The sequence below is a fragment of the Rhineura floridana genome, chromosome 15 (genome assembly GCF_030035675.1).
Source record: "Rhineura floridana isolate rRhiFlo1 chromosome 15, rRhiFlo1.hap2, whole genome shotgun sequence".
Taxonomy (NCBI): Eukaryota; Metazoa; Chordata; class Lepidosauria; order Squamata; family Rhineuridae; genus Rhineura; species Rhineura floridana.
Window position 1 is genome coordinate 1,318,830 of NC_084494.1, and position 18,699 is coordinate 1,337,528.

The 18,699-nt window shown below is 46.4% G+C and overlaps 1 protein-coding gene across 2 annotated transcripts in view; it reads left to right on the forward strand.

Moving 5' to 3' along the window:
• MTF1 (metal regulatory transcription factor 1) overlaps positions 1-18,293 on the forward strand; it is a 47,682-nt gene extending 29,389 nt beyond the window's left edge. For both annotated transcript variants that reach the window (XM_061596378.1, XM_061596379.1), the window contains exons 7-11: positions 13,792-13,869; positions 14,224-14,326; positions 14,834-15,297; positions 15,467-15,530; positions 16,858-18,293. In XM_061596378.1, the coding sequence (XP_061452362.1) occupies positions 13,792-13,869; positions 14,224-14,326; positions 14,834-15,297; positions 15,467-15,530; positions 16,858-17,288 (1,140 nt within the window). In that variant the 3' untranslated portion in view covers positions 17,289-18,293. The remainder of the gene's footprint in view (positions 1-13,791; positions 13,870-14,223; positions 14,327-14,833; positions 15,298-15,466; positions 15,531-16,857) is intronic.
• The last annotated feature ends 406 nt before the right edge of the window (positions 18,294-18,699 follow it).

The following is an 18,699-nucleotide window of genomic DNA, read 5'->3' on the forward strand; positions in this document are numbered from 1 at the left end:
TTCAGGTAATTCCAGTGAGAGAAAGAAATGGGAAACCTCTAAGAAAACGAACGTGCCTGCTGCTACACAAACATCACAGTGAGGAGCTCAGACTTTTTTCAAAAGGCACGTCTAAGAAGTGGAAGGGAGGGCAGGTCATTAAAGATGGGAACAGCTGAGACTTGTAGGGATAGCGTCAGAACAGAAAAATCTCAGTGTTTTATTATTTATTTATTTATTCATTAAATGTATATCCTGCCCTCCCTCCCAGAAGGAGCCCAGCAGCAGAAAGTGTAGAGGCGGTGAGGGATGCTGAGAGCAAGAGGCGTTTTTGAAGAAAGGGAGATTATGGCTGGGTATTTGTTGTTGTTATGTGCCTCCAAGTTGACTACGACTTATGGCGACCCTATGAATCAGTGACCTCCAAGAGCATCATCCAAATGCAGAATGTCAGTCCAGTCTTCTATTCTGTCAAGGTCATTTTGAATTTTATTCCTGTCAGCTTTGTGTAATTCACAAATGTGATACGGATTCCTTTCACCCCTTTATTTAACTGATAAAAATATTAAAGGGTACCCCCCCCAGCTTAGGAGAGATCCTTGTGGCACGTTTCAAAATCTCCCTCTGGTGTGATGAGGAACCAGCTATGAATATAGCCGATTATGGCTTTCCAGCCACCTGTTATCACCTAGTCCAGATTTAACTCATTTGCTAACCAAAACATTATAGGGAATTGCTGACATCAATCCTACCTGGTCAGTGGGCTTACCAGTTGCTGCTGGGTGGGAGTGCTGTGACACCTCTTGATGCACAGAGGGGGCGATGTATGGCCCAAGGGCTGCATGCAGTCCCCCCTCCTCCACTTCAGCCCGACACATCCTGAAGCTTCTATCCCATCAGAGTTCCTTCCTTCCTTCCTGGCTCGTTTCCTCTTTATTTCTCCTGGGTTTTTTAAAGTGTGTTAAAACACTCTTTCTATAAAGTTTCAGAACAAGTAGAAGGGACAGAATAAATTGATGTTTTTCTCTCTTTCCCCCTCCGATTATATGGCTTGAGGAAAAGATTGCTTTTCCCTACCTCCGAGAACACGGTGGGCTTCTGCCATATAGTGGTGGGCTGGTAACATTTTGAGTCAATAGGGCTGCAATTTTTTAACCTTGCTGTTTTCACCACTTGTACAGCACTTATTTAGGAAAGTGTGTCATTACCCACGTGCAGAGTGCCATTGTCTTCTCACTAAAAGTATATCAGTTCTCTGCATAGTTATGGTAATGGAAGAGCTTCCATGGAGGAGGGGCCAAGGATGATTTTCAGGCAAGATTGACTTCACACTTCTCATTTAGAAATGAAGCCATATCACATGACATAACTTTCAGAATTCATGTACTGCTTACACCTACACATCCATTGCCAAAAAACAAAACACAAACACACACAAACTTTTACAAAGTTAGGGGCTGCTGCCTGTGACGCCCTTCCCTGGCTCTCCCTGTCAGGTTCCTACCTGCTCGTGGCTACTGCCTGTCACTAGGCACCACCAGGGACTCCACCAGTCCGGACTGTCCTTTTTTATGGTTTCTCTCTCTGCTCTAGCACAGACCTCACCAGATCCCCCTGCTAGGCAGCACCACCAGTCACGTCCTATAACCAGTATTCCCAGAGACTCTGCCTGAGTCTCTCTCAATCAGGTTACCTCTGTGACTGCGTGCTTAAGCTGTCCCAATCCCTTTGATCTATATAGAATGCATATAATTCTGGGTTGCTCTGGATACTTGTGGTGTTATATTCTTCCCTTCACCGCTGCCACCAATTGTTACAGTTTCCCTTCAGCCTTGGTAAGTACCTTGCCCTCCCCTCTGGTCTGTATATTCCCCAGCCAAGGATCAGGCCTCCGGTAAACCAAAATAGTGTTTATTAAATATTAGAAATAACAAGATTACTTTATAAAGGCACATAAGCATATGGTTTCATCTATTCCTGTGATACTTGTCTTAGTATTAATCCGAACTCCACACTCTCCCCACATCCACCTCCAAACACCCAGCTCCAAACACCTCAAACACCTCTAAAACCCACCAACATCCACCCAGATTCAACTGTCATCCTTCCATTTATACTCTCAGCCATCCAAACACTCAGCCAATCATCCAGCATTCTACTGCTCATTTACTCTCCCCTCCTCTTTCATTCCACTTACCATGTATCTTCTATACAAACAGCACTTACCATATATACATTAATACAGGAACATCACATTTCCCCCCCCTTAAAAATAACGGCAGAGTATTATTCCTGCTCTAGGATTCATATGCCGCGTTAACAATAAAACCAAGTCTTTATGGGGAAAATGTCTTTTTTGTTCCTACGTCTGCGTCACGTCACTGCAGTCCCAGCCACCTGCCTTGACAGTCCATCGGCCAATACATTGTCCTTGCCTTTTATGAACTGGAAGTCCACTTGATAGTCTTGTAGGGCCCAGGACCACCTCTGCAGGATAGTGTTATGGTTTTTCATAGTCTGTAACCATAACAAGGCCCGATGGTCAGTCGTCACCGTAAATCTTCGTCCCCACACGTATGGGCGCAACTTGTTCAGTCCCCACACGACCGCTAGGCACTCCTTTTGGACCAACGAATAGTTTCTCTCCCTCGATGTTAGCTTGCGACTAAGATACGCCACTGGATGTCTGGTGCCTTCTCTCTCCTGCAGCAAGACGACTCCCAGCGCGAGGTCCGACACATCCGTAGCCACGATGAATGGTTGCTCATAGTCTGGTGCTATTAATATAGGTCCTTGGCACAAGGCTTGCTTCAGCAGATCAAAAGCCTTCTGACATTCATCCGTCCATACCACACGCTCAGAACACTTTTTCTTTGTCAACTCATGCAAGGGAGTTGCTATTTCCCCAAAATCTTTCACAAACTTTCTATAAAAACCAGCCACACCTAGAAATGCCCTTACTTGTTTTTTAGTTAAGGGGATAGGCCACGATTGTATTGCCTCCACCTTGCTCCATAAGGGGGTGATTTTCCCACTCCCCACCTTATGTCCTAAATAGATTACTTCCTTTAACCCAAACTGGCATTTCTTAGCTTTTATTGTGAGGCCTGCTTTTCTTAATGCCTCTAATACTGTTGTTAGGTGTTGGACATGCTCAGGCACCGACGTGCTAAAAATGGCCACGTCATCTATATAGGCCACTGCAAAATCTGACATGCCTCGCAACACAGTATTGATTAGCCTCTGAAACGAACTTGGTGAGTTCCTTAGTTCCATGGGTAAGGTCACAAACTCATATAACCCATCTGGTGTACTGAAGGCAGTTTTGGCTCTGGATTGCTCGTCTAGTTCCATTTGCCAAAATCCCTTACAGAGATCTATTGTAGAGATAATGGTTGCTGCCCCCAATAACATTGCATCTACCCTAGGCATAGGATATGCATCTGGGACAGTAATTTTATTGATTAGCCGATAATCAATGCAAAATCTTGTCGTTCCATCTTTTTTCGGAACCAGGACAATACTTGAGGCCCAGGGACTGATGGATTCCCTGATCACTCCTAGTTCCAGCATATCTTCGACCTCCTTTTTGATTTCACTCAAAACTTTCCCATTCATACGGTACGGCACAGATCTGATTGGGGCATGATCTCCAGTATCAATGGAATGTTTGGCTATACTGGTTCGGCCAGGTTTATTGCTAAAGAGATTCCCATAGTTTTTCAAAACTCTCAGAATCTCTTCTTTTACTTCCTCCTTCACCTCCTCTGACCATTCCAATTGATCTACCCCTCCTTTGTCTTTGCTTTCTTGTACCAAATCCAGAAGTTCAGGCCCACTTCCCTCAGGGAATAAGGTAACTTGCAACACCTTTGCATCCCTGGGTGGTAAGGCTTTAACATATTTACATGAACCACTTTGTTTTTGTTTAACTGGTCTGTGGTAATTACATACGTCACTGTGTCAAGCTTTTCTCTTATGGTATATGGTCCCTCCCAGTTAGCCTGTAATTTATCATGTTTCCTGGGTATGAATGCCATAACCATATCTCCCACATCATACACACGTTCCCTGGCTGTTCTGTCATACCAGTAACTTTGCTTCTCCTGAGCTTGACTCAAATTCTTTTGTACAGCTTCCATCATCGATGTTAATTTGCTGCGGAAGTCTAATACAAATCAACTACAGATGTTTTGTACTCTCCCAGGGTTCCTTCCCATGAATTTTTTAACAGTTCCAAAGGTCCCCTCACTTTTCTAGTGAACATCAGTTCAAAGGGTGAGAAGGCTGTTGACTCCTGAGGGACTTCTCTGTACGCGAATAAGAAGCACCCCAAACGTTCATCCCAGTCTTGTGGGTGATCTTGAACATAACTTCTTATCATGCCCTTCAGAACCCCATTAAATCTCTCAGTCAATCCGTTAGTGGCTGGATGGTAAGTGGTGGTCTTTAGATGTTTTAGACCACAACATTTCCACATACATTGCATCACTTCTCCCATGAATACACTGCCTTGATCCGTCAGCACTTCATGAGGGAAACCCAGCCTCATAAAGATTTTTAACAAAGCCTCTGCCACTACAGGGGCTTCTACGGATCTTAATGCTTCCGCGTCTGGGTACCTGGTGGCAAAATCCACCACCACCAATAGATATTTCCTGCCATGCCTTGTGGGTTTGGAAAAAGGGCCCACCAAATCTACTCCCACTCTATAAAAGGGTTGTCCAATTATAGGAAGGGGCTTTAAGGGTGCCTTAGTCTTTACTCCACTTTTTCCCACCTTTTGGCATATACCACAAGATAGACAATGTTGTTTTACATCTTTGGAGATATTTGGCCAATAATAGTGTGCAGCCAATCTCCTCTTGGTCTTTTTTATTCCCAGATGTCCTGCACATGGGACATCGTGGGCTACCTCTAGCAATCTGGTTCTGTATTTGCTAGGTACTATCAATTGCTTCACTGGTTCACATTCATCATTTCTCTCAGCAGGCATCCACAGTCTATATAAAATCCCATTCTCACACACAATTTGATTCCTCAGCTTGTCAGTAAATGGAATCTTTTGTGTCAGGGCTTGCTCCTTTATTTGCTTCAAACTTGGTATCCCTATTCAGTTCTTCCCTAAACTGCTCTGCTTCTTGTCTAGCGACCATTTGATACAAGTTGATTCTTTCAGCAGGCCTTCCAGGGGTTGCTATGGTGACCGTAGGCTCGAAAACAGGTTCCACCCTGTTTCCTTCAGCCCTTTTTAACATGGCTTCTGTTTCTCTGCCAAGTTGTTGTCTGGTTACCACATATATTTTTCCTTGTGCCCCCATTACATCTCTTCCCAGTATCACTGGTTCTTGTTGTTGGGCATTAATACCTACTTTATATTTTCCCTCTCGGCCTCTCCACTGCATTTTCACTAGAGCCATGGGTAAGCTTTCTGGTTGACCCCTCACTCCTTGGATAGTCACCGTTTCCTGAGGTAATATTTCCTCAGATTTTATTAAATCTGGCCTCAGTAACGTCTGAGCGGCACCAGTATCAAGCAATGCCCAATAATTTGCCCCTTGTACACTCACTTCCTCTCTCAGACTTGAATCAAGGTCTTTTACTTCTGTCCAGTTTATCTGGCAGAACTGAACCTTTTTCGTTGTTAGATCTTTTGGTTCTGTTTTTACTGCCCTTGCCTGAGCAGGATTACTAATGGGGTTGGCAACCTCACATTGAAAACGTAGGTGCCCCAGTCTACCACATTTATAGCATAATTTCTCCTCCATTTTAGGGTACACAGATCCACTCTGGGGTGTCCTGTGCCCTTCAGATTTTACTGGAGGACTCACTCGCTGTGGCACCACATCCTTTTTGCCGCCATTATATGGTCTGGGTTTAAACTCTCTTGATGTTTTCCCCACCCAGCCAGTTCTGTTGGAGGCAAAGTGATCCACCATCTCTGCGGCCTCCTGCACCGATGTAGGGGAACGGTCTTTGACAAGGAGCCTTATTTCTGGTGGTAACTGATGGAATAATTGATCCAGTATCATGAGGCTTTTCACCTCTTCCACTGACTGAGCTTTGGCACTACTCATCCACTTTCCAAATATATCCATCAACTTTGCTCCCAGTTCAACAAAAGACCTCCCTGCTTGGATCTGACAGTTTCGGAATAACTTTCTAAAATAGTCAGGTCCCAGTCTGAATCTTTTGTATACTGCCTCTTTAAACTCGGCATATGTGACGGGCCTGTCTGAGGGGAAATATTGGTATACCTCTACCAATTCCCCTTTGATCAGGTTTGACAAATATTGCATATATTTATCCTCTGGTAGCCCCCACATTTGAGCTGCTTTTTCAAAGGTGCTGAGGTAAATTTGTGGATCTTGTCCAGGCTCAAACACTGCAAAATCTTTCGGTGTAACCTTTATTTTAGTTTCATTTCTGTCCTTTCTTGTTTCATCAGAATGAAACTTCTCTCTTTCAAACTTTAACTTTTCCACCTGTAATTCAGCATCCAATGCTCGTTGCTTCTCCCTCTCCTCAAACCCCATTCTCATTCTCTCAATTTCCAACTCCCTCTGCTTTTCTTTCTCATCCGCTTCAAAGACCCTCTGCTTGTCTTTCTCCTCAGCCTCCCTCCTCAATCTCTCAATTTCCAACTCCCGCTGTTTGTCTTTCTCTGCACCTTCCATCCTCACTCTCTCAGTTTCCATCTTTAACTTCTCTCTCAAATACTCTATATAAGCGGGATTGCTTGAGTATCCTTCTGGGGTCTCTTCCCTGACAGGTTGTTTTTGCTGGGCAGTTGCAAATCCTATAAGTGCTACCCTCAATTCATCTACCCCTTTACCCTCGTGAGGTAAATTGAATGTTATGCACTTCTCCACCAGCTCCTCTCTTTTCATTTTTATATATTCAGCCATGGTGTTGGAGTTCACTCACTCTTTGCCACACACTCTTTGCCAGTCACTCTCACAAGTAATCTTTATTTGTTATTTCTGTTTGCCACACCACTTTTAGGGATTCTCTAGTATTCGAATCTGGATTCTCTGTTGTTCGTATCCCACCGCTACAGCCAACACCTGTGACGCCCTTCCCTGGCTCTCCCTGTCAGGTTCCTACCTGCTCGTGGCTACTGCCTGTCACTAGGCACCACCAGGGACTCCACCAGTCCGGACTGTCCTTTTTTATGGTTTCTCTCTCTGCTCTAGCACAGACCTCACCAGATCCCCCTGCTAGGCAGCACCACCAGTCACGTCCTATAACCAGTATTCCCAGAGACTCTGCCTGAGTCTCTCTCAATCAGGTTACCTCTGTGACTGCGTGCTTAAGCTGTCCCAATCCCTTTGATCTATATAGAATGCATATAATTCTGGGTTGCTCTGGATACTTGTGGTGTTATATTCTTCCCTTCACCGCTGCCACCAATTGTTACAGTTTCCCTTCAGCCTTGGTAAGTACCTTGCCCTCCCCTCTGGTCTGTATATTCCCCAGCCAAGGATCAGGCCTCCGGTAAACCAAAATAGTGTTTATTAAATATTAGAAATAACAAGATTACTTTATAAAGGCACATAAGCATATGGTTTCATCTATTCCTGTGATACTTGTCTTAGTATTAATCCGAACTCCACACTCTCCCCACATCCACCTCCAAACACCCAGCTCCAAACACCTCTCAAACACCTCTAAAACCCACCAACGTCCACCCAGATTCAACTGTCATCCTTCCATTTATACTCTCAGCCATCCAAACACTCAGCCAATCATCCAGCATTCTACTGCTCATTTACTCCCCCCTCCTCTTTCATTCCACTTACCATGTATCTTCTATACAAACAGCACTTACCATATATACATTAATACAGGAACATCACACTGCCCCTGCTCACTTCACTCCCCACTCCCCCCCCGGGTCACCAGAGCTCCCCCTGCCCCTCCCAAGGTGGCCTGCCACCCACCTGCCCAGGCCACAACCCTCATACCCGCCGCGGCCTCTGCCATCTCCACAGCCTCAGCCTCTGCACCGTGTGCCACCAAGACCACTGCTCCCAGCTCGCCCACCCGCTCGGTCAGCGGTCTTTGCCACCATACCATGCCGTCATGTCACATGACATCATGACGGTTTACAAAAATATAGTAAGATGAGGAACACTTGCTTCCAGATGAATGTAGTTTTCTTCTCCCAAAAATATCAATTTAACTTTTAATTATCCAAACCACTTTTTTTTCTAAAATAAGAGCAAGATATTCCAAGCAACAGACAAAAAATTGTTTCATTTGAGCCAGAGCACAGGACAGCATATTTGCAGAACGTGACTCACTCCTGGAAATGTGAATAGTTTCTGCTCATGTGCACTGTACATCATACCAGACTAATCATAATCAGCTTCCTACATCTGAGATTAGGTAGAATATCTCCCCGGTTTGGGGGAAGATGTGGAGTCATATCCGGACAGGCATAGAGCCCAAGCTTTTCATTTTAGAAATTACTGACAAAATTCACCAAAAAGTGAGCTAGAAGTTGTTGTTGTTGTTATGTGCCTTCAAGTCGATTATGACTTACGGCGACCCTATGAATCAGCGACCTCCAAGAGCATCTGTCATGAACCACCCTGTTCAGATCTTGTAAGTTCAGGTCTGTGGCTTCCTTTATGGAATCAATCTATCTCCTGTTTGGCCTTCCTCTTTTTCTACTCCATGCTGTTTTTCCAAGCATTATTATCTTTTCTAGTGAATCGTGTCTTCTCATGATGTGTCCAAAGTTTGATAACCTCAGTTTCATCATTTTACCTTCTAGTGATAGTTCATGTTTAATTTGTTCTAACACCCAATTATTTGTCTTTTTCACGGTCCATGGTATCCGCAAAGCTCTGCTCCAACACCACATTTCAAATGAGTTTATTTTTCTCTTATCCACTACTTTCACTGTGCAACGTTCACATCCATACATAGAGATCAGGAATACCATGGTCTGAGTGATCCTGACTTTAGTGGTCAGTGATACATCTTTGCATTTGAGGAGCTTTTCTAGTTCTCTCACAGATGCCCTCCCCAGTCCTAGCCTTCTTCTGATTTCTTGACTGTTGTCTCCATTGTCTTCCAGACCTGAACTTACAAGATCTGAACAGGGTGGTTCATGACAGATGCTCTTGGAGGTCGCTGATTCATAGGGTCGCCGTAAGTCATAATCGACTTGAAGGCACATAACAACAACAACTTCTAGCTCACTTTTTGGTGAATTTTGTCAGTAATTTCTAAAATGAAAAGCTTGGGCTCTATGTCTCTCCGGATATGACTCCACATCTTCCCCCAAACCGGGGAGATATTCTACCTAATCTCAGATGTAGGAAGCTGATTATGATTAGTCTGGTATGATGTACAGTGCACATGAGCAGAAACTATTCACATTTCCAGGAGTGAGTCACGTTCTGCAAATATGCTGTCCTGTGCTCTGGCTCAAATGAAACAATTTTTTGTCTGTTGCTTGGAATATCTTGCTCTTATTTTAGAAAAAAAAGTGGTTTGGATAATTAAAAGTTAAATTGATATTTTTGGGAGAAGAAAACTACATTCATCTGGAAGCAAGTGTTCCTCATCTTACTATATTTTTGTAAACCGTCATGATGTCATGTGACATGACGGCATGGTATGGTGGCAAAGACCGCTGACCGAGCGGGTGGGCGAGCTGGCAGCAGTGGTCTTGGTGGCACACAGTGCAGAGGCTGAGGCTGTGGAGATGGCAGAGGCCGCGGCGGGTATGAGGGTTGTGGCCTGGGCAGGTGGGTGGCAGGCCACCTTGGGAGGGGCAAGGGGAGCTTTGGTGACCCGGGGGGGGAGTGGGGAGTGAAGTGAGCAGGGGCAGCAGCCCCTAACTTTGTAAAAGTTTGTGTGTGTTTGTGTTTTGTTTTTTGGCAATGGATGTGTAGGTGTAAGCAGTACATGAATTCTGAAAGTTATGTCATGTGATATGGCTTCATTTCTAAATGAGAAGTGTGAAGTCAATCTTGCCTGAAAATCATCCTTGGCCCCTCCTCCATGGAAGCTCTTCCATTACCATAACTATGCAGAGAACTGATATACTTTTAGTGAGAAGACAATGGCACTCTGCACGTGGGTAATGACACACTTTCCTAAATAAGTGCTGTACAAGTGGTGAAAACAGCAAGGTTAAAAAATTGCAGCCCTATTGACTCAAAATGTTACCAGCCCACCACTATATGGCAGAAGCCCACCGTGTTCTCGGAGGTAGGGAAAAGCAATCTTTTCCTCAAGCCATATAATCGGAGGGGGAAAGAGAGAAAAACATCAATTTATTCTGTCCCTTCTACTTGTTCTGAAACTTTATAGAAAGAGTGTTTTAACACACTTTAAAAAACCCAGGAGAAATAAAGAGGAAACGAGCCAGGAAGGAAGGAAGGAACTCTGATGGGATAGAAGCTTCAGGATGTGTCGGGCTGAAGTGGAGGAGGGGGGACTGCATGCAGCCCTTGGGCCATACATCGCCCCCTCTGTGCATCAAGAGGTGTCACAGCACTCCCACCCAGCAGCAACTGGTAAGCCCACTGACCAGGTAGGATTGATGTCAGCAAAATGTTTGATAAAATTCCCTATAATGTTTTGGTTAGCAAATGAGTTAAATCTGGACTAGGTGATAACAGGTGGCTGGAAAGCCATAATCGGCTATATTCATAGCTGGTTCCTCATCACACCAGAGGGAGATTTTGAAACGTGCCACAAGGATCTCTCCTAAGCTGGGGGGGGTACCCTTTAATATTTTTATCAGTTAAATAAAGGGGTGAAAGGAATCCGTATCACATTTGTGAATTACACAAAGCTGACAGGAATAAAATTCAAAATGACCTTGACAGAATAGAAGACTGGACTGAAGTTCTGCATTTGGATGAATATGCATTATCTAAATATATAATATAGTCTCAATTTTTTTTTATCTTGATGGGCTGAAAACAGCAGAATGAAATTTAACAGGGATAAGTGCAAAGTTCTACCCCTAGGGAAAAGAAGCCAAACGCACAGTTATAAGATGGGGGATAGTTGGCTCAGCAATACTACATGTGAGAAGGATCTTGGAATTGTCATGGATCACAAGCTGAATATGAGCCAGCAGTGCGATCTGGCTGCAAAAAAGGCAAATGCTATTTTATGCTGCGTTAACAGAAGTATAGTTTCCAAATCGCGTGAAGTATTGGTTCCCCTCTATTCAGCACTGGTTAGGCGTCGTCTTGAGTACTGCATCCAGTTCTGAACTCCACACTTTAAGAAGGATGCAGACAAACTGGAATGGATCCAGAGGAAGGCAACAAGGATGATCAGGGGACTGGAAATGAAGCCCTATGAGGAGAGACTGAAAGAAGTGGGTACAGTGCCTTGCAAAAGTAATCAGACCAGAAGCGACATCCAACCAACCTGAACGGCCTGGAGTGAATCTGCCAAGAAGAATGGGCCAAAATCCTTCTGCCACTGTGTGCAAAGCTGGTACATACCTACCCGAAAAGACTTATTGCAGCGAAAGGTGGCTCTACCAAATATTAATGTGTATGGGTTGAATACTTATGCAAGCAACTTGTTTCAGTTTTTTATGTTCGATCATCCCAGAGTGTGGTGGACTCAAGTTGCAGGAAGCCAGATTACGACTGAACGTCAGGAAAAAAAAATCCTGTTAGACCAGTGCAACAATGGAAACAATGACCTAGGGAGGTGGTGGGCTCTTCAACACTAGAGGCCTTCAAGAGGCACCTGGAGAGCCACCTGTTGGGTATGCTTTAATTTGGATTCCTCTATTGAGCAGGGGGTTGGACTCAATGGCTTGATAGGCCCCTTTCAACTCTTTGATTCTATGAAGTGCACAGATTTAGAATGGCAAGAAGGGATGCCTGGCTTGGCAGCGCTACATATGAAAAGAATCTTGGGATTGTAGATGATCACAAGCTGAATGTGAGTCAGCAGTGTGATGTGGCTGCAGAAAAAAGGCTAATGTGATTTTAAACTGCATTAGTTGAACTATAATTTCTAATGGATGGTAAGTAATAATTCTGCTTTATTCCACACTAGTCAGGCCTTGTCTGGATTTCTGCATTCTGTTCTGGGTGCTACATTTTTCAGAAGGATATAGAGCTATTGGAGTGGGTCCAGGGAAGGGCAACCAAGTTGCTCAGGGATATGGAAAGTAAGACCCATGAGGAAAGGTTTACGGAACTGGATATGTGTTGCCTGGCAAGGAGAAGGCTGGAAGCAGGGGCATGCTGGCACTTGCCAGATACAAGGAGGACATGGTTTGCAGTTTCCAAGAATGGGCAAAGGAGTGCCTGCAGCAGTTGGTTCAAAGGAAACTGAAATGCATTTTAGAGCCCAGCATGTCAGTGTGGTGGAGGAGCCCCGGCCACGAGTTTCCTTCTCTGGAGTCCAGCAAATGCAGTAGGCTCCACCCCCAGCAGGTTCTCCTCATGGGCCAGAAAGAAGCCCTCAGGTGACCGCCCCAACATGAGCCTCCTGCAGAACAGCAAGGCCATCCAGGCCTGGAAATCACCGGGGTCGCCATCCCAGGGGCTGAACTGCATCAAGGCAAGAGTGGGCCATCCCCCCACCCTCTCCTGTGCTTTGTTTTTAGTCCAGAATTCCTGCTAGTTCCAATAAACAAAGATAAGATAATTGGAGAAGCATTCCTGTATCGATACGCCTTTTAAATTTGAGTTCTCATCCAAATATTGGTAGCTAATTTTAAAGCCTGTTCATTCAAGTCAGAGGCCAGAAAAGGGGCAATTTCCAAAGGATTAGTCTGTTGCAGCAAAAACAAGGAGTCTTGTTGCATCTTAAAAACTAATAAACTATATTGTAATAAGCATAAGCTTTCATGGACCAGAATCCACTTCATCAGATGCATGAATAGTAATCCAGAATTGGCAGGGATATGGTTGGGTTGAAGAATAGATAGGAAAGAGGTTAGAGGGAAACCAAATGCAAAAAGAACAGTCAGTGATAATTACATAAATGCAAAAAATTAACATTGACAATTGACAGATCACTGTTGGTGATAACATAAACATCCTGGCATTGGTAAGCTAATTAACATATGTAACGTGATACAAATACTAAATCTTGATTCAGGCCACCAGTGATAGAATTGAATTTCCTGACAATTTGGTACTAGTCAGTGCTGAGGACCGTGGCTCAGTGAGAGGACATGTGCTTTTCAAGGTCCCAGGTTGAGTCCCAATGGCGGCATCTTCAGGTGGGGCTGGGCTGGGAGAGCCCTTGTCCAAACTCCTGAAGTCACTGCCAGTCAGCATGTAGACAGGACTGAGCAAAATGGAGCAATGCCTGACTCTGAATGTAAATGTAGCTTCCTGTGTGTTCCTACATACCATCACATCAGCCATTTATTTTATTGCACAACATTTGTATACTGCTTGATATTAATAAAACCTCTAAACGGTTTACAAACGAAACCAATTAAAACATTCAAATTATCAGGAAAACACAGTTAAAACAGGTACTTAAAAACATTTGAAAGATGATTAAAAACTTTAGTAAGTGTATTTGTGAATCCTTGCAAATAAATGGCATTTGTTAATAGTTTCCTTCTGCAGGCTGCCTTCCTCAGTGAGTAATCAATGGGGTTTAATTTAATGTTAATTTTTTTTTTGTAAGAAAGAGATAGAAAATGGATTTGGACTAAAGATCACCTTTACTACATGTTCTTAAATCAAGGGCTGAAGCTCTTGAAAAGGCTGCCATTCTGGATCTAACCAAGCTCAGAGTTGTAAAAGTTACACTGCTTAATGAATGCAGACTCCCTCTCTTTTTCTGCAGGATACGAACCACTCACTCTGTCTCAGCGACTTGAGCCTCATGTCTACAGATTCAGAACTGCGGGATAATTCAAATCCAGTAAGTATCTGTTGTATTCAGTTCTGACAGCGCAGTGGACAGTGTGGGCCATAGAAATAGCCTTCCATCTTTCCTTTGAATAGAATCACAGAATCAGAATAGTAGAGTTGGAAGGGGCTTGTAAGGCCATCAAGTCCAACATAAGGAGTCACGTTCCCCATGTCAGTGGTGGAATACTATCACGTTGCTGAAACCAAGCGGAATTCTTTGATCTCTCTGCACCGGATGCATCAGGGAGTCTTGCAAATTGGTGCTTCCTCTGAATGTACTGCCTGAGTCTATGACTGGCACTGCCTCCAGGCTGAGGGACAAACAATTGATGGTACGTGCCTCACCATTCCCTCCTTTCCCCAGATGCATGGACAAGACTTGAGTACGATCTCACCAGCAAGTATTTTCGAGTCCATATTCCAGAGCCCAGAGCCTCCTGCAAATCAGGAAGACTCTCAGCACACAGGTACAAGTCATCTCTGTGTCATCCCTGGAAAGCACAGAGACCCCAAGAGCCTAGCAAAGTGCCCCATGGCTTGCAGAGTGGGGTTCTGGGGTGCAGGGATGTGTGGTTGGAGGAAACCATGTCCAGAAACTGAAGAATGTCAGACTGTTGGTGGCACTTCAGTCTGTTTCCAAGATCCCTGCTGCCCTCCTGCTCCATAATGCTGTAATTCACAGACTGGTGCCAATGAAGAAATGCACTCCCCAGTTAGCACTGAGTGGGAGTAGATGGGCCCATAGGGAATTAGTCTGCTTCAAGAAGTCTGGCTTATACTGCCTTGAACAAAACTGCAGTAACTGTGTAATAAAGGTAGCTCCTGCTAGCCTCACCAGAGCCCAGGCAGCAAGGGGCGGTGGGGTGGGGCACATGCCACTGGCCTCCTCGGAAGGCTGTTCCTGGTCGAGCCACCCTCTGGGCGCATCCGTCCTGGGTCCTGCAGAGCTTTCTCATTTGCTTCTTCTTTGGCAGACGCCTTGATCAAAGATTTTGGTGATGCAGAGCCAGCCCCTGCCATCCAGACACCTCCAGGAGAGGCTCCTCCTTTATCGCTGCCGCTCGTTCTGCAGCTTGGCCCCTCTGAGCCTCCCCCCCCAGCACTGCTTCCTGCCTCCGCCGGCACTCAGCAAGCAGCCTACGGGACCCCTGCCACTGTCCTCCACGCCCCAGGAGTACCTGCTCCGGACAGCACGCTGTTTGCACCCAAGCCCCAGGACTTCCTGCAGCAGCCGCCCCCTGTTGGGACTGCCCCTGTAGCAGCAGCAGCGCCAAGCCAGGTTCAGACAGTGCCTGTTGGAGGGAGCTCTGTGCTGGCTGCCATCACCCCGTCACCGCAAAGGGCCGCCATCCTGCAGTCCAGCATTGTCGTGGGAGAGCAAAACCTCCAGTGGATTTTAAATGGTGCCAGCAGGACTCCCCAGAGCCAAGAGCAAATGGTTAGTCCTGTGAACCCCGTGCCTGCAGCACAGGGAGCGAAGCCGTGTGGCCAGCTCCGTGCAGGACTCTGCTGTGGCTCTGCCCTGTTTCCAGAGGGTGCGCTGACACCCTGCGTTTGCTTCCTGGTCTTGGCCTTGTTTTAAAAGTGTCTGTTTTCTTTTCCCAAAGCCACAGGCCCCAGTGGTGGAGAAGCTCTTCTTTACTACTGCCCTGCCCGTTGCTGGTAATGCAGGTAAGTGACACATCCTCAGATCACCTCCTCCTCCTCTTTCCTCATGAGTCACTGACACTCCAAAGGGCGAGGCAGATGGGATGGACCCCTCATCATGTGTTTCCCACAAGTGAGGCAGGCATGCAGACAAGAAGGACCCCCTGGGGAGGGTTGAGGCGAGGAACTTGCCATTGGCTGGCTTTTTCAAGCTGTCTTTAGCATTCAACGAGGGATGAATCTTCACCCCTGGAAATCTACTTCCCTCAGCTCCATTCTGAGTGAAATCCACCATCTTTGTGGATTTATGTGTGACTTCCTTCCATTTATTTATTTACAACCTTTCCTCCCCAAAGGGAGTCCAGGGCTGCTCCCAATAAAAAAAAATCACATAAGAACTGTTTAAAACAATATTATAACATATTGCAGACAGCAAGTAAAACTAGCAGGGTAAAAAACAATACTCACTGGATAACTAAGCCTGGATAACTAACTAAAATCATTATATGTTTCCTGAATGCAGGTAAAGGGGGGGAGGGCGGCCTGATTTCTCTTGGGAGTTCCGTAGCTGGGATGCCTCCATTGGGAGGGAGTGCTGCCACAGAGAAGGCCCTGTCTTGGGTCTCTGGCTTTGGTACTCCTCCTACTGAGGGGACTGTGAGTAGGACCTCTCCCCCAGATTGTACATTTTGGGTTGGAAAATGAAAGAGCTCTTTTACATACCTGGTTCTCAAGTCCTTTAGCATTGTGAACACTAGTACTAACACCTTGAATTGGGCCGGGTAGCTCACAGGCAGTCAGTGCAGTGATGTGATCTCTTTCCACACAGTATGATAGTCAGTCAGCACCGCAGACAGTCAGTGGACCCTAGCAGAAAAAGGATAAGAGCACTCTTTGGCTGTGAGAAATTGGAAGCTGTCAGTCTCCATTCCAGGGTTAAGGTGAACAAAGCCAAGAGTTGAGCCATTGTTAATTCCCTCTGAGCAGGAAATAGTTGCTGGGTGATTCAGTACCCATTTGGTTTATGAGGCCTCCCAGTCTGTGACAGCAGGAGCGGCCTATGGACAGAGCCAGGGCCTGGGCATGCTTGACGCCAGCAGCATCCAGGCTCTGCATTTGGGATCAGGTATGCAGAGAGAGGTACAGTTCTGTCGTGGGAACAAGCTGGCAGCAGTGGAGACGTACCTGTCCTTCCTGCTCTGCTGGAGAGGCCACCCCCAGCCCCTCCTTCCATTGATGGGTCTTTCCTCACCTTTGCTGCTGCTTGTCCTGTTAGCATCTCTGCTGGGAAGTGCCTGGGACGCAGCAGGCGCCTGCCTCCATGCTGATGGTGGTGTGTGTTTGTCTTCAGGGAGCTCCGTGCAGCAGATTGGCCTGAGTGTGCCTGTGATCATCATCAAGCAGGAAGAAGCCCACTGCCAATGCCAGTGTGCCTGCCGGGACTCAGGCAAGGAGAAGGCCAGCAGCAGGAAGAGCTGCTCCTCGCTTGGCTCCAGGACATCAGGGGAGCCTCCTGCCCCAGGGCTGCGGCCTCAAGCCTTCTCGGTGGTCGCAGCTGCCAGCACACCCTCAGCCACCGTCTTCTCAGCCGCGTTGCCTCCTTGTGAGCAGAGCGCCCTGGCGGGGAGCTCCTCAGGCTCACAGAGCCACTCCCTAAGTGCCATCGACGTCTCAGACTTTCTCTCCCTCCAGAGCCCCGAAACCTCCTCTCCACTGATTCCAATCGAAGCCCTCCTGCAAGGGGAGGAGGAGCTGGCCCTAGGCAGCAGCTTTCCCAAGTGAGAAGAAAAAGCAGTGGTGTCACTTGGGCTCTGTGTGACGTGATCACAGGAATCAGTCACTCCAAGAGGGTTCTGAGAGCTGGCGGCTCTCTGAGATGCACCTTGCCTGGGTTGGAGAGGACCGCTGGTGGCGCGCAGCTCCTAGGAGCATCTTTACTGCTAAGTGTGCACTATTATAAGGGGGATGGGGGGAGAGAGAACAAGATGTTTGTGAGGGAGGAGTAAACCGGCAAGGGGAGCTCTTGTTGAAGAGGCAGCTGCACTTTGCAGGGAGATGCCCTCAGGGCGGGGAGGCTCTCTGGTGGCAAGGGCTGGAAGTACAAGCCAGGCACATCATTCTCTCTTCAGAGTTTGCACATGGCGAGATGGGCTTGCTCCAAAGGAGCCTCTTGGTGTCTGCATCTGATGCAGATATCTGGCTTGGCAGGGAGTGAGCCACTCTCTCCAGGCTGGCTGCTTGGGTGTTTTCACAAGTCCAGGGGCTGAGAGGATTTGCACTGTTGCAGCTTTACCAGAAACAGTCATCCAGCACATCAGCTTGTGGCATCAAAAATGCCCCCATAGATGATTGTCAGGCTTTTGCTCTGGATTGGCAGAGGTGTCTGTAGAAGACTTTGAGCTGATCAGGTGGAGCTGCTTCTGCCACTTAGGAACAATCCAGCTAGTTTGGGCAAAGCACACACCTTGAATGTTTTGTGGCTGCTTAATGTCGTTGGGTCGCCAGAGCAACTTACTTCCTTTGCAGAGAGTGGTGCTCAGCCAGCCAGTCAGTCCTCCAACTCCTCTCAAAGGCTTCCTCTTTTCTGTTAAGCGTTCAGTTCTGCCCTTGGCCTGTGCACTGGAAAGTGCATCCTTTCTTCTAACTTACTCAGGGTAAAATCCTAACACAGAATGTCCCCCCCCCTCCCAAAGCCTGTAAGGTTTCAATAAGTCTCCTTGGAAATGTTTTATTTATATGCCATTGTTACTCATTCAAAATAGATATGCTGTTCATAGGGTTCTTTCATTTGGTGGCCAGCCTCCTTATGTTCTTGGGGAGACTACGTGAGGACCTTCATTCATCATGTAGGTGGAATATTTGTCTGACAGACCATGGTTTCTTGCAGAGGGCAGGAGCATCTTTAATAGCTGTGAAGAAGAGGGATTTCAGGATTATGCTGAAATTCCATCTTCTCCCCAACTGTGAAAGGCGCAGGAGCAGCCCTGCCGCCCCCTTTTCACCGCCCGAGCTCAAAGGTAGGCTGGGTGGGCGGCCAAAGGGCTGCTCTCAGTCATCAGCTCAGCTGTAGCAGAACAGGGACAGCTTTGGACTGGGAATGTTTTGGCTGCAGCGGTTGGTTGGTCTGCTGTCCCTTGGATGCGGGGCATAGGAGATGTAATTTTTCCCTCAAGTGTGGTAGGACTCTGTACAC